This window comes from Mesoplodon bidens, assembly GCF_964165515.1.
Source record: "Mesoplodon bidens genome assembly, chromosome: 8".
NCBI lineage: Eukaryota > Metazoa > Chordata > Mammalia > Artiodactyla > Ziphiidae > Mesoplodon > Mesoplodon bidens.
Genome location: NC_138165.1, coordinates 78,384,342 through 78,400,997, shown reverse-complemented (window position 1 = coordinate 78,400,997; position 16,656 = coordinate 78,384,342). Strand labels below are relative to the sequence as shown.

The window sequence follows — 16,656 nt, the reverse complement described above, 5'->3', positions numbered from 1 at the left end:
CTTTTGTAAACTTGCTAATTTACTTATTGACCTTGGTGGGAGATGAGAGATGAGGTAGGTTGATACCTCTTGGCTCAAATTCTTGACGAAAACCTTTTTATTCACCCTGAAGGTAGACTTTGGAGACGTTTTCCTTAGTTACTAAACCTGTAAATGCTGGTTTACAGGACCAGCTGGTTGACAAGAACCTGTTTCTCTATTTACAGGCGACTGCTAGTGCCCAATGAGGAGGAAGAAGAAGGCGTGAACTGTAAGACTGGTCCTAAGCCAGTCCGATTTTTGGGGCCTTCCACCAGCACCCAAATTAAAGTCAAGAACTCGGCTTCCGTCAGGGTGCCTCCGGCCAGTGCCCCGCAGCCCTGGTCCCGGGCATCCGTGAACCCGGATGCAGGAGGAAGGGCAGCTCAGCGCTCTGCACCGTCGAAAGCCCCGTCCCCGGTGGGCACAGGCCTGCCCGGGCATCAGGCTGCCCACGGGACCGAGGGTGCTGAGAACGGGGCCACGCACCCACCTCCAGCTAAGGTTCTGCTCTCCGACAAAAAGGCCACCCCGCACCGAGTGATAAAACTGAAGCGGACTCCCTTGTGCGCTGCGGGGCCTTCCCCGCCCGCCTGCACCGCGGCCAGGCCGGCGGGGCCCCCAGAGCCGACCCCCGACGCCCCCAGCGCCCTGGGCGCGCGGACTGAGAACGGGCAGGGCCAGACCGATTGATGGAAACGGGGACTCAGGGTGTCCCGTTTGCCTCTCCGAGCTTACAACCCGTTTAATACAAATAAGCGGCACTGTTTCCCGATGCAGTTGGGATGAAAACTTGTTTCTTTCTATTTAGGGTGAATTGTGTGAAGTAGGAATGGAGGAGGGAGACTATAAGTGGTTGGGCCTATACTTCTCATTTTCCCAACGTTTAAATTATTTGTCTAGGGATGGTTTTAATTTCAGGTTTTTTAATGTGTGTGGGCTTTTTTTTTTTTAATGTTTAATTGGTATTAAGGCAACAAAACAGTAGAGCAAAATCATCCCTAGCAAGTCCACTTTGTTGCTGAAATAATTATAGATTTTAGGCATTTATTTAATGTTACTCATTGCAGCCCAGGGATAGGAGTGAGGTTTGGGCTTAGCTTTCAGTCTGGTGAAATAGAGAGGGTGATATTAGTGCTTCCCTGTGCTGTGTCCCAGATGGGAGGAGATTTGAGAGAAAATGTAGATCAAGGTGAACTCCCTGCAGGGCACTCTCAGTCTCAAAAGGTAACATGAAAAGAAATGATGGGGAGGGGGAAAAAAAGATAATAATTTGAGATCACACTTTGACTTTCACTTAATGGAACAATTTTCTTTCCTAGATTGGCTTTTCTTACTCTTTTCCGTTAGCAGATTTAGTTATACCTTGCAAGAAGATTTCTTGGAATAAGAACTATATAACATGTCATGTAATTAATTGTTAAAATATTTTATTTTTCATTTGAGTAGTGAAGTTTTGAAAGTACTTTGAAGAGAAAAGTTTAACTTTTTAACTAAAGTTAATATTTTTTTCAGAAATGACCATTAAAGAGTTATTCTGATTATACAGTATGATTTTTTATGCATAAAATTTCCACATAACTTGAATTTAATATTTTAAAACAGAGAATTTTGATTAATCTTCTATTTTTTCACAACTATTCAGTTGTATGTGTTTACACGTACATGTTATGTTTTATAATTGGATCACATGTTTCTGTCTTCAGTGAGCAGTATGCCGTCAGTGTGTTAAAAATAAGTTCATAAAGCAGGGTACTTTTTACTCAGTGCTTATCATTGTACTTGTACTGGTTTAAAAGAGTAAAGTAAATATACTCAAAACATTACTTTTTACAAAATAGAAAAAACCTTTCTGTAAAAAGTGACATTTTTCTGTGACTGTACTTATTTTTAAGCCTTGGAGCCCTTTAGTAGTTTGAAAGCTTGTTCGTTTATATAGGTTACCTATTACAGCTCACAAAATTGCTTTCTTGTCTAGTTAATGTATGAAATCGTTAAACCGATTTTGGATAGCTATCCAAATACCACCAGCCTTTTTAAAATAAGTGGTTTATTTGGCTAGAAAAAGTGAATATTTAAAACTAAAGATTCATGAATGATATTCCCCTGGGGAATATATAAAATATTCAGTCACCTTGAAAAATACTATTACATAGAATCCAGGTCTTCTGAAAATTAAAGACCATAGTGAGTTTTGAGAACTTCCGTTTAGGATATTATTGGTATTGCTTGATCTACAACATTTTGAATTGCTGATTCATGTAAGAAAATTTTATACTAATAGACGTGTATTTTACACATAATAAACATTTGTCTGGAAAGGAAACATGTTGAAGGTTAATCATGGTTGATTCAGTCAACGGCCTGCATTTCTTTGCATCAAGTAGTTTAAGGGACGTCTATTGAGCACATTTGGCTTTTATAAGAGGAGAGTTTTTGGAATAACTATTGGGCCATGGTTCAGCTGAGGTGGAAAGGGACAAACCATCCCTTATGGGTATCAGGAGTCAAAATCAACTTCAGAATGCTCCAGTAACTTGAACATTACTCTATTTGGGTGTGGTTCCCTGGGGATTAGGTTCATTTCGCATGAAGACACATTTTTCCTAATACCAGACTCTGTAAACATAAGAGTTGGTAACTCATCATAACCCATTGGTCTTCCTGGAAAATAAAAATTTTTTAAAAGGAAAGCATGCTTTATAAACAGTGATTCAGTGTCATTACTTTGGAAAAGTAGGTTTGTGCAGTTGTTGGATCAGAGGACGCAACAGAAATCCTGAATGGTGGGCTTCCCTGGTGGCGCAGTGGTTGAGAGTCCGCCTGCCGATGCGGGGGACACGGGTTCGTGCCCCGGTCCGGGAGGATCCCACATGCCGCGGAGAGGCTGGGCCCATGAGCCATGGCCGCTGGGCCTGCGCGTCCGGAGCCTGTGCTCCGCAGCGGGAGAGGCCACAACAGTGAGAGACCCGCATACTGCAAAAAAAAAAAAAAAAAAGAAAAAAAGAAATCCTGAATGGTAAGTAGAGTATTTAGGTATTGCTCATATTAAAAAAGATAATTGACTATGCCCTTCCAGGCAATCTGTGTTGAAAACCGGTTTGCCCTGATTAAAACTGGTTAATTATAAGGTGGAGAGGCTAAGGCTGGCAGTAGGAATCTACTGAAGGATTTGTTTCATTTGTATTTTTAAATAATAAGTTTTTGTTTCAATATTGCTTTATGTTAGTTTATGAAGTATTTTCATATATTTTATTTCACTGTGTTCAGTTTGCTTTTTAGTTTCAGAACAACATAATGAAAGTAGTCTTTTCCAGTCCTTTAGAGATCGAGAAAATGAGGTTCAGTAACGTAAAGGCTGTACAGTAATGATCCCCCCTCCACACACACATTTTAGCCACGTAATCTAATTTCACAGAATGCCACAGCAGCACTGATCAAAGGAAAAGCCAGAGGGAGGAAGTAGATGTCAAATTGTGGATTTGTTTAATATTTAAAGTTTTTGAACAGGAAGGTATTATGGTGTTAGGATGACATGTCTGACTTCTACTAGAGAGTGACTGCCACCTCTGTACTTGCAATGCCTGGTACACAGCAGGCCTCCGGTAAATTGCTGACAGGGCAACGCCCCCTCCCCCAATTATTTTATAAACTGTATCTGGTATGGTCTTTGGGGGCGCAGAAACTGATTTCCGACCTTGGAAAATTTATCCTGTCAGAACAAAGGAGATGCTGGCGGAAATCCCTTAATTTGGTGATGGTTGCTAATGACCACAATTACCATTAGTAATGACAGTAACAGTTATATAACTTGTCAAGTTGTTTAAAGTAATTCAGAGACACATGGCTCATGAGACCCCAGAGAGGTCAGACAGATACTGCCTGACTTCTGAGAAAGGAAAAAAGCAGTCTGGCCCCTCTCCTCCTGCTTTACTGCCCCTGCTAGACTTGCTGATGCAATTTCTTTTTCATTCACAGATGGAATCCTATTGCTTCCTTAGCGAGTGCTAACATTGAAAAAGTTGTTGATTCACTTCCCAATCTATGGTTAAATACAGTGTAATTATTATCAACTATACTTTGATTTCTAAAGAAGGAATTAATGTACAAGCGTATTTGGCTTTTCCTGAGAAATTGTTCATAGAAGAATTTTTATTTAAATAGCATTTTGAATGTGCACAAAAACTTGTGGTAGTAAATTGTTCAGTAAAGGGAAAACTGCTAACATATGAGTATGAGGTGCCTTATAAAGGATTGCCTTATTTATACCTGCAATCCCTTTGAACAGCTTTAATCTATGTTTGGTAGGATGTTGGTTAGAAACTAAGTAGAAAATATGCACTTAATAAAATGAAGGGAAAGAGCTTTTACTATAGCAAATGAAAAATATTTTTAAATGATTTACATATGTGTATTCCTAAGTTAACCAGGAACTTTTTAATTATGGAAAATACTGTCATTTTCGCATATGCTGAAACTCTCCCTTGGAAACTGTCAACAAGTTGCTGAATTCCTCAGCCAGTGAGGAGTGGATGAGTGATTCTTTGTCGAGGGCTGCAGTTTTCACTCAGATGAAATCAAATGCAGGATTTCAAGCATGTAGTACAGCCAGAAAAGGAAACATCATGAATAACTAACAGAAAAGAAAGATTGGTTTCCAGCTGTTTTCAGAATTTCATATCCACGGAATTTGGTTGGTGGAGCAGCCAAAGAACCGTTTTCACTTATAGTCCTGTCAGCCTCATGAGCTACACATGGTTTATATTGTTACAGAAAAGCTAATTTTTCTTTGTTCACATATGTTGCCTCAGACAGCCCATACACATTTCATATTTGCTGGCTAGACACTTCCTGATGTAAGCTGTGGCTAAGACAAACATAATTTTACAGTAACTGTCAATCAATATTCTGTCCTACTTGTTTATTTAACAACTTTTCATTTTACAATGTTGTTTCTCATACTTTCCTCTCTTTTACCCTAAAACCTTCATTACCTTAGTAAAATTGTGCTCAGCTACAGGAATGAATCTGAGGGCCTGAAGCTTAGAAGAGAAACTTGTTTTAAACAGCACTTTATGGAAAGCAAGAGATTGGAAAAAGTTGGAAAGGTTTGCTAAAGTTGGAAAAAGACAAATATTGCTTCCTTCTGCCAAGATTTCTTAAAAATTTGGACATTCTGCTTCAATAGCAGCTCTTTCAAGAACTTATGCCCTAATTTCTTGGTTTGGAAGATGTGGAAACCCAGCTTCTATGTAGATGACATGAATAGCCCAAGGACATCAGAAATTGTATATTTAGACTCCAGCTGTGGGCCAGACAGTCTGGATTTCATGACATAGGCTGAACCAACCAGGAACCCAGCGTAACTGGAGGAACAAGGCACAGTGTCGGTGCTCATCCACCGTTTCTGTTTTCTTTCTCCAAAGCCCCTGGACCCTCCAGATCAGGGTTTTTCAACTGTGACACTATTGGCATTTTGGACTGGATAATTCTTTATTGAGGACGACTGTACTGTGCACTGTAGGATATTGAGCAGCATCCCTGCCCCAGTTGTGACAATCAAAATGTCTCCAGACTTTTCCAAATGTCTCCTGGAGTTGGGGGTGGACACAAAATCGGTTACCCCCAGTTGAGAACCATTGCATTAGCTGGGTGACTTAACCTGAGCAAAATACTGGTAACTATTTCTCCTAATTGGGGGGTGTGGATGAGTAAGAGAACATTAGAGCTGTCAATCACAGGCAGGAGTGGAACCCTGGGAATTGAGGGGGAGGATGATACTAAAGGATGTCTCAGGCCTGCCAATTAAAGAATTCGATCCTGTTAGCTCTCACTTACATTTCTGGTTTTGGTATAATATTAGAAATATTTTTGTTTGCTGTTCTAACCAAGCAACTATCTAATAAAAACTAAGATGTACCCTTCTAAGCCCTTTATATGTTAACTTATTTAATACAGCAACCCTATAATGTAGGTATATTATTATTATCCCCATTTTTCAGATGGAGAAACTGAAGCACAGAGGGGTTTGGTAAGCTGCCTTGCATCTAGTATGAGGCAAGGGCAGGATTCACGTGTATGTCATCTTAATCGAGTCCAGGCCTTTAAGCACTATTTTAGGCCCCTTCTTATAGGAACTTGACATTCCTCCCAGAGGTGAGCTAGCCAGGACTTAGAAAATTTGTGTGCCTCATAGCTATTTATCAAATACTGTTTATTTGTTTTAGATTTATTTATCAAATACTGTTCTAGTGCTTTCTAAGGGTATGCCAGGTATCAACCCTTTGCCTCTTGGTTCCAAATCTACTCTTCACTGCCCTGCTGTGATCCTGGAGCTGGACCCCGCTAAGCACTTCCCTTTAGCCAGCTGGCTTTGTCACTGGAGGGACACTGCAGCAGGAGGGGGCTTTTTCCTGGTTCCATGAGTGTCCCTGTGTTCTTGCTCCTGCAACGAGTGCTTGGCTGGGATATGGGAACCCCAACGGGCCCAAGTTTCAGCAGCAGCAGCTTCCTGTCCCATGGGCCTCCTGGCTGGCTCCCCAGATAATTCAACAACACGCCTGCAGGAAGCTTCCTGGCAAGTTTTGCTGGCGCCCCAGCAGGATTCCCAGTGGGTTCCGTGGCACCCCTGCAGGTGGCCCCCTGGTGAGTCGGCCAGCTCCTCCGGGGAAAGCTCCTCGGTTCTCCAGTGCCCTGGGGGGTGGGGCTTCTCCCCTGCCAGTACTTCAGGGGGCTTCTTGGCCTCTACTGGGGCCACAGGGTCACCCTCCCTCACAAGGTCAGAGTCTCAGCCTTGGGGGCAGGGGTGGGTGGGGCAGGGAGTTCTCCCAAACTTGTCCTTTCCTTTGCCTCAAGCTCTAGTAATAGCCATCCCAGTACCTGCTATTCCTGTTTTCTTTAGTAGCTAATCCCCTTACTAATAATTACTTCATATATACATGCACTTCTCTCTCCATAAAGCTTCCCCATATAAATTTATAAAGTGTCTCCACTCACATTGCTCTGTGGTTGCTGTCTCCCTACAAAGTACCAGGCATTACTCCAAGTGCTTTGCAAAGATTAACTTATTCAGTCCTTGTAACAATCCTTCCAAGTAGGTATGGTTATTTGTCCCATTTACCCATGGAGAAACGGAGGTATTGAGATGTTTAGAAACGCATTTACACAGCCAGCAGGTGGTGAGGCCCATTGTGAATCCAGGCAGTCTGCACCAGGGTCGGAACTTTAGCTGCTGCTCTCTTCCCACCTTCTCTAGAATTGACGTACTGGATTATTTTGCACGGGCCACTTAGAGTCCAGAATTTTCTAAGGGTATTAGAGAAATACTAGGGGTCATTCTTTCATAGCTGCTCTCTCTTCCTTGTATTTACTGAGTACCTACTGTGTGTCAGGCATTAGCAGAGGGGTAATGACATTATTGGCCAGCTTGATGACAATAATTTACAAAAAGTGTGTTCTCTCAAAAGGCTAGGAATAGGTAAATCTAACTCAAACTTCAGTTAAAAAATAAAAGTTTTCTGGTTTTGATAGGAAGTGCTTTTTTGTTTTTTGAAGCTGAAAAAGAATTTATTTTTTTTATTGGCAAAACAAAAATTTTTTTATACAGCATGTTCTTATTAGTTACCTATTTTATACATATTAGTGTATATATGTCAATCCCAATCTCCCAATTCATCACACCACCACCACCCTCCCCCACCACTTTCCCCCCTTGGTGTCCATACGTTTCTTCTCTACATCTGTGTCTCAATTGCTGCCCTGCAAACCGGTTCATCTGTACCATTTTTCTAGGTTCCCCACGTATGCGTTAATATACGATATTTGTTTTTCTCTTTCTGACTTACTTCACTCTGTATGACAGTCTCTAGATCCATCCACGTCTCAACAAATGACCCAATTTGGTTCCTTGTTATAGCTGAGTAATATTGCATTGTATATATGTACCACATCTTCTTTATCCATTCATCTGTCAATGGACACTTAGGTTTCTTCCATGACCTGGCTATTGTAAATAGTGCTGCAATGAACACTGGGGTGCATGTGTCTTTTTGAATTATGGTTTTCCCAGGGTATATGCTCAGTAGTGGGATTGCTGGGTAATATGGTAATTCTATTTTTAGTTTTTTAAGGAACCTCCATATTGTTCTCCATAGTGGCTATATCAATTTACATTCCCACCAACAGTGCAAGAGGGTTCCCTTTTCTCCACACCCTCTCCAGTATTTGTTGTCTGTAGATTTTCTGTTGAAGCCCATTCTAACTGGGGTCAGGTGATACCTCATTGTAGTTTTGATTTGCATTTCTCTAATAATTAGTGATTTTGAGCAGCTAGTTTCTTGTGCTTCTTGGCCATCTGTATGTCTTCTCTGGAGAAATGTCTATTTAGGTCTTCTGCCATTTTTGGTTTGGGTTGTTTGCTTTTTTAATATTGAGTTGCATGAGCTGTTTATATATTTTGGAGATTAATTCTTTGTCCGTTGATTCGTTTGCAAATATTTTCTCCCATTCTGAGGGTTGTCTTTTCATCTTGTTTGTAGTTTCCTTTGCTGTGCAAAAGCTTTTAAGTTTCACTAGGTCCCATTTGTTTATTTTTGTTTTTATTTCCATTTCTCTAGGAGGTGGATCAGAAAAGATCTTGCTGTGATTTATGTCAAAGACTGTTCTTCCTATGTTTTCCTCTAAGAGTTTTATAGTGTCCAGTCTTACATTTACATCTCTAATCCATTCTGAGTTTATTTTTGTGTATGGTGTTACAGAGTGTTCTAATTTCATTCTTTTACATGTAGCTGTCCGGTTTTCCCAAAACCACTTATTGAAGAGACTGTCTTTTCTCCATTTTATGTCCTTGCCTCCTTTGTCATAGATGAGTTGACCATAGGTGCATGGGTTTATCTCTGGGCTTTCTATCCTGTTCCATTGATCTATATTTCTGTTTTTGTGCCAATACCATATTGTCTTGATGACTGTAGCTTTGTAGTATAGTCTGAAGTCAGAGAGTCTGATTCCTCCAGCTCCGTTTTTTTCCCTCAAGACCGCTTTGGCTATTCAGGGTCTTTTGTTTCTCCGTACAAATTTTAAGATATTTTGTTCTAGTTCTGTAAAAAATGCCATTGGTAATTTGATAGGGATTGCCTTGAATCTGTAGATTGCTTTGGGTAGTATAGTCATTTTCACAATATTGATTCTTCCAATCCAAGAACATGGTGTATCTCTCCATTTGTTGGTATCATCTTTAATTTCTTTCATCAGTGTCTTATAGTTTTCTGCATACAGGTCTTTTGTCTCCCTAGGTAGGTTTATTCCTAGGTATTTTATTCTTTTTGTTTCATTGGTAAATGGGAGTGTTTCCTTAATTTCTCTTTCAGATTTTTTGTCATTAGTGCATAGGAATGCAAGAGATTTCTGTGCATTAATTTCATATCCTGTAACTTTACCAAATTCATTGATTAGCTCTAGTAGTTTTCTGGTGGCATCTTTAGGCTCCTCTATGTATAGTATCATGTCATCTGCAAACAGTGACAGTTTTACTTCTTCTTTTCCAATTTGTATTCCTTTTATTTCTTTTTCTTCTCTGATTGCCATGGCTAGGATTTCCAAAACTATGTTGAATAATAGTGGTGAGTGTGAACATCCTTGTCTTGTTCCTGATCTTAGAGGAAATGCTTTCAGTTTTTCACCATTGAGAATGATGTTTGCTGTGGGTCTGTCATATATGGCCTTTATTATGTTGACGTAGGTTCCCTCTATGCCCACTTTCTGGATAATTTTTTATCGTAAATGGGTGTTGAATTTTGTCAAAAGCTTTTTCTGCACCTATTGAGATGATCATATGGTTTTTATTCTTCAGTTTGTTAATATGGTGTATCACATTGATTGATTTGCATATATTGAAGAATCCTTGCATCCCTGGGATCAATCCCACTTGGTCATGGTGTATGATCCTTTTAATGTGTTGTTGGATTCTGTTTGCCAGTATTTTTGTTGAGGATTTTTACATCTATATTCATCAGTGATATTGGTCTGTAATTTTCTTTTTTTTGTTGTATCTTTGTCTGGTTTTGGTATCAGGGTGATGGTGGCCTCATAGAAAGAGTTTGGGAGTGTTCCTTCCTCTGCAAATTTTTGGAAGAGTTTGAGAAGGATGGGTGTTAGCTTATCTCTAAATGTTTGATAGAATTCACCTGTGAAGCCATCTGGTCCTCGACTTTTATTTTTTGGAAGATTTTAAATCACAGTTTCAATTTCATTACTTGTGATTGGTCTGTTCATATTTTCTATTTCTTCTTGGTTCAGTCTTCGAAGAATTTCTAAGTCTTTCTAAGAATTTGTCCATTTCTTCCAGGTTGTCCATTTTATTGGCATAGAGTTGCTTGTAGTAGTCTCTTAGGATGCTCTGTATTTCTGCAGTGTCTGTTATAACTTCTCCTTTTTCATTTCTAATTTTATTGATTTGATTCCTCTCCCTCTTTTTCTTGATGAGTCTGGCAAATGGTTTATCAATTTTGTTTATCTTCTCAAAGAACCAGCTTTTAGTTTTATTGATCTTTGCTATTGTTTTCTTTGTTTCTATTTCATTTATTTCTGCTCTGATCTTTATGATTTCTTTCCTTCTACTAACTTTGGGTTTTGTTTGTTCTTCTTTCTCTAGTTCCTTTAGGTATAAGGTTAGATTGTTTATTTGAGACTTTTCTTGTTTCTTGAGTAGGCTTGTATTGCTATAAACTTCCTTCTTAGAACTGCTTTTGCTGCATCCCATAGGTTTTGGACCATCGTGTTTTCATTGTCATTTGTCTCTAGGTAGTTTTTGATTTCCTCTTTGATTTTTTCAGTGATCTCTTGGTTATTTAGTAACGTATTGTTTAGTCTCCATGTGTTTGTGTTTTTTATGTTTTTTTCCCTGTGATTGATTTCTATTCTCATAGAGTTGTGGTCAGAAAAGATGCTTGATGTGATTTCAATTTTCTTAAATTTACTGAGGCTTGATTTGTGACCCAAGATGTGATCTATCCTGGAGAATGTTCCATGAGCACTTGAGAAGAAAGCGTAATCTGCTCTTTTTGGATCGAATTTCCTATAAATGTCAATTAAACCTATCTGGTCTATTTTGTCATTTAAAGCTTGTGTTTCCTTATTAATTGTCTGTCTGGATGATCTGTCCATTGGTGTAAGTGAGGTGTTAAAATCTCCCACTATTATTGTGTTACTGTCGATTTCCTCTTTTATAGCTGTTAGCAGTTTCCTTATGTATTGAGGTGCTCCTATGTTGGGTGCATATATATTTATAATTGTTATGTCTTCTTCTTGGATTGATCCCTTGATCATTATGTAGTGTCCTTCCTTGTCTCTTGTAGCATTCTTTATTTTAAAGTCTATTTTATCTGTTATGAGTATTGCTACTCCAGCTTTCTTTTGATTTCCATTTGCATCAAATATCTTTCTCCATCCCCTCACTTTCAGTCTGTATGTGTCCCTAGGTCTGAAGTGGGTCTCCTGTAGACAGCATATATATGGGTCTTGTTTATGTATCCATTCAGCAAGCCTGTGTCTTTTGGTTGGAGCATTTAATCCATTCACATTTAAGGTAATTATCCATATGTATGTTCCTATTACCATTTTCTTAATTGTTTTGGGTTTGTTTTTGTAGGTCCTTTTCTTCTCTTGTGTTTCCCACTTAGAGAAGTTCCTTTAGCATTTGTTGTAGAGCTGGTTTGGTGGTGCTGAATTCTCTTAGCTTTTGCTTGTCTGTAAAACTTTTGATTTCTCCGTTGAATCTGAATGAGATCCTTGCTGGGTAGAGTAATCTTGGTTGTAGGTTCTTCCCTTTCATCCCTTTAATTATATCATTCCACTCCCTTCTGGCTTGTAGAGTTTCTGCTGAGAAATCAGCTGTTAACCTTATAGGAGTTCCCTTGTATGTTATTTGTCGTTTTCCCTGGCTGCTTTCAGTAATTTTTCTTTGTCTTTAATTTTTGCCAGTTTGATTACTATGTGTCTCAGCATGTTTCTCCTTGGGTTTATCCTGTATGGGACTCTCTGTGCTTCCTGGACTTGGGTGGCTACTTCCTTTCCCATGTTAGGGAAGTTTTCGACTATAGTCTCATCAAATATTTTCTTGGGTCCTTTCTCTCTCTCTTCTCCTTCTGGGACCCCTATAATGAGAATGTTGTGGTGTTTAATGTTGTCCCACAGGTCTCTTAGGCTGTCTTAATTTCTTTTCATTCTTTTTTCTTTATTCTGTTCTGCAGCAGTGAATTCCACCATTCTGTCTTCCAGGTCACTTATCCGTTCTTCTGCCTCAGTTATTCTGCTGTTGATTCCTTCTAGTGTAGTTTTTATTTCAGTTATTGTATTTTTCATCTCTGTTTGTTTGTTCTCTAATTCTTCTAGGTCTTTGTTAAACATTTCTTGCATCTTCTCGGTCTTTGCCTCCATTCTTTTTCCAAGGTCCTGGATCATCTTCACTATCATTATTCTGAATTCTTTTTCTGGAAGGTTGCCTATCTCCACTTCATTTAGTTGTTTTTCTGGGGTTTTATCTTGTTCCTTCATCTGGTACATAGCCCTCTGCCTTTTCATCTTGTCTATCTTTCTGTGAATGTGGTTTTTGTTCCACAGGCTGCAGGATTGTAGTTCTTGCTTCTGCTGTCTGCCTGGCCTGCGGTCCCCAGGGCTGTCACGGCTTCCGCTGCTGAGGCCCCTCCAGAGCCAGTAGCCTAAGTGAGGCTGTCCTCCCCCTGGGCTCCGGGGCAGTTCAGTGACGGTGGAGGGAAGAGACCCCGAGCCAGAAATTCCAGCTCTGCGGAAATGCGGGCTCCATTCTGGGCGCAGGGGGTGGGACTGCTCCAGGAAGTGCTTTTTTACACTTATTTTCTGTTAAGAGTCTTTGGTCCTGGTTGCAGTCATGGTTCTGAAATATATATATATATATATATATTTTTTTTTTTTGGCAGAATCTACATACTCTCTCAGGCAAATAAATTTGCCACTGAATTTATGTATTCTCTAAAAACTGTGTGCTGTAGTTTCTCCTGTGAAACTTGAACTTAGTGGTAACACTGAAAACTCTTCTGAGCTGTAGAGTTCACAAACAAGGGGACTTCTGAAAATCAATCACCAAAAACAATCTGTGAGAAACTTGTGTGTTTCTCAGCATGACTGGGTACAGATGGGAGTTCCTTTGCCTGAGGGGCTGTAATGAGATTAAACTCTGGTTTGGGCTGATCTGCCTCCAAGGCTTGGGGACTTGGTTCTTGGAAACAAGGAACAGACAGAAAACTTCTTTAGGAGTTATAAAGGTTTGTTGGGAAAAGGATGAAAAAAAAATCCTTTTAACAGTTTGCAATGAATAATATTAAAATTGTGCCTCAAATTCTTGAGCTAACAAGGGAAATCCTGGGGCCTAGCAACTCTTCATATTTTTTCTCACAAAATTAGATCAGTTAAGATGGCTCAGTACTTTCAGGAAAATGCGAGAGCAATGTATTAATCAGTTGAATAATTATTATTTATTATTATTATCTTTTGCTATTTTATGGTTTGTTTAGGAAATTTGGGAGTGACTCTTTCTCCTTTGCTTCATTTTTTTGGCACCTGGGAGCAATGTGGAATCCTAGCCCACCTGTGCCTGAATTTTAGGTATAGGCTCTGAAGCAAGTGTGGTTAAAAAAAAAGTGCCATTACATATTTTACGGATGCTGTCACTAGAATGTCTGCTGAGAAATGAAAATGTTACCATCTCCAGACACAAGAGGGCACTCTAAACAGCGTAGGTTACAGCATCAAAAGGGAGGGATGGAGGGAAGGAGGAAGCTTAGTCAAAGGTACTGTTGAATTCAGGCATCTCCCTAGCTGTCTCCGTTGTTCCCCCTTCTCCCCGCCCCTCACCTCACCGCACCCCCGCCTTGCCCTGGGAAAAGAACTGTCCAGGCCTTGGATTCCCTCTTTTCATGGTTAAATCGAGAGTGAGGCTTTCAGAGTCAGAATTCCCAAATCTCTTACTTCAGTAAAAATCTGCATGTCGCTTTCCTCTGCTAACTCACCTCATTAACTTCATTTGATGTTGCTTCCCTAAGAATGTTAAATTAAAATCTCGTTTTCTGATGCCAGCAGAATTGAACTGAGCTCTAAATTGGATATAGTATGGGTTTCTTATTTCTTCCCCACGGTATGCGGGCCTCTCACTGTTGTGGCCTCTCCCGTTGCAGAGCACAGGCTCCGGACGCGCAGGTTCAGCGGCCATGGCTCACGGGCCCAGCTGCTCCGCGGCATGTGGGATCTTCCCGGACCGGGGCACGAACCCATGTCCCCGGCATCGGCAGGCGGACTCTCAACCACTGCGCCACCAGGGAAACCCCCCCACAAACTCTTGTATGGCCTTTATTGAGGGTGAATTTTGCACCAACTTATGTTTAACCTTCTGAGCCTTGCTGTACTCAGCACCCCTAGAATAGGGTCAACGGCACAGAGCTGGAGTATGTAGAGATTCTCAAACGAAATGTAAATTTGGAATGTAATTGGGAACCCAACAGGGAGGTTTTGCCTTTAATGGATGGAGGCTTGGTTGTACAATGTAGGTGAGTTTTGAAGTTATTCAATCTTCACAGGTATCAAAATGGTTTAACCTCTACTAGAGAAGTGTTTAAGAGAAAAGAATCTATTCTTCTAGGTACTGTGCATTAAGTAGAGAGATTAGAGTGCCCATAGCCCATGGATTTTTTTTTGAAGAAGTTTAAAATATCTTAAAAGAATGGCAAAATTCAACCCAGATTTCTAGGATCACACCAATGATTCCACCGGAACAGATGTAGATATGTAATATAGTATTTCAATGGACTGACACTGGCACTAAAATATTGAAACGACTATTTCAAAGATGCACATTGGTGAATGCTTACATGCCCAGGGTCTACAAGAAAGGCAAAAATCTAGGGAAAAAATGTAAACAGGTCTGAATATTTCTTAGCATTCTTTTTTGTTTCTTTTCAGTGACCCGGAGCATTTGCTACGTGCTTAGGAATGTGGCTGAGCTTTCTTAACCCCAAGAACAGCATAATGGGTGCGTCAAGGTTGAGGGTGGAGGGTCCACCCTGACAAAGGCAGATGTGCTCCTGACCTGGCAAACCCATCATTTTCCTGTTGCAATAATCATTTGACTCATCTTTAAAGCTGTTACATTTGAACTGACATTTTTCTGTGGTGAGCCAAATCTTGGTACACAAAATTTGTGCAAAGTCCTCCTGTCTTATAAAATATAAATCCAGGGCCTCAGATGGAATAAACGGAGATTGCAGTCCTGAACATTTACCTTTCTTATTTGAACGAACAAACCTTCCGTCCTTCCTGGAATGTGACTTCACATTTAAAATTCCTCTAGAAAAATGGTACAGATGAACCGGTGTGCAGGGCAGAAATAGAGACACAGAAGTAGAGAACAAATGTATGGACACCAAGGGGGGAAAGCGGCGGTGGGGGGTGGTGTGATGAATTGGGAGATTGGGATTGACAGATATACACTGATGTGTGTAAAATAGATAACTAATAAGAACCTGCTGTATAAAAAAATAAAATAAATTCAAAAATAAAATAAAATAAAATTCCTATTAAATCTCTGGGTACACCCAGAGACCTCAGAAGTTTCTCTCCAGAGAGAGCAAACATCCTCCCTGCACCTGGCGAAAGAAGAAACGGATGCTTGCGTGGTGTGCAGGCTCAGGTGCTCGGGGCTGCTCTGTGGAAGAGAACCACTGAACCTGGGCTGCCAGAAAAAATGTTAACTTTGAGTTGAAAATAAGCATTTGAACTTGAAAGAGGCCAACACATCTGTAGGACACATGGAATTTCGATGGAAGCAGTGGCCAAACTGAGCTGCCTTGCCCTCCAAGACAGGGGACTTGGGGCTCCTTGGGGTGTGGGCCCCCGGTATCCCCTCTCCCTTCCTTAGATAACAGGAGCCCTGCTGCACACAGCCCCTGTGCTCCTGGGCAGCCGGCCACAACCCAGCTTGGGGGTGGGCTCTGATTAGTCTATGCTAATTAGCACATGTCATTTGCTGATTGGTTGAGGGACAAGCCTACCAGCAGTCTGGGCCAATGATATGCAAGACCCTCGCTGGGACTTTTGAGAAAGACACTTGCTCCATGTGGACGCTACCTGGAGAGCTTCTCTTTTCTTCTGGACAGTGTAGGGGTGGACATGACTCTTAGGAGTGAGGCAGCTATTTGCCACCATTCTGAATACAACGTCAGCCTAAGGAGAAAGGGAGAGCTGAGATAACCAGGAGAAAGGAGCTAGAGTCCTGATCCATTTGGACCCAAGCATACTTTGATACTGGGCTTTGCAGCCACTAAACCAATACCTTTTGTTTATTGTTTAAATGAGGCTAAGGTTTATATTACTTGCAACCAAGGTTTCGTCTAAGACGATCGGGGTGCACATCGATCTATATGTGTGTAACGAACTGGCAGGGCCATTGTCAGGCATTGTTTTTTTCCAAAAGGTTACCTGTCCCGAGAGAAACAGTATTGTTCAGAGCTCTGTGCCACAACTTCTAGTCTCTAAAGTTTTCTTGAAAGTGCTACCTAGTACACTGGATGATAAAGTGAGCATAAATTAAAAAGGAAAAAAAAAACAAGCCAGGTG

At 40.6% G+C, this 16,656-nt stretch overlaps 1 protein-coding gene across 1 annotated transcript in view; it reads left to right on the top strand.

Annotated features, from left to right (window-relative positions):
- KCTD18 (potassium channel tetramerization domain containing 18) overlaps positions 1-2,856 on the top strand; it is a 30,752-nt gene extending 27,896 nt beyond the window's left edge. The window contains exon 7 of the mRNA XM_081241814.1: positions 207-2,856. Coding sequence (XP_081097940.1) covers positions 207-711 — 505 coding nt within the window. The 3' untranslated portion in view covers positions 712-2,856. The remainder of the gene's footprint in view (positions 1-206) is intronic.
- Positions 2,857-16,656: the final 13,800 nt, after the last annotated feature.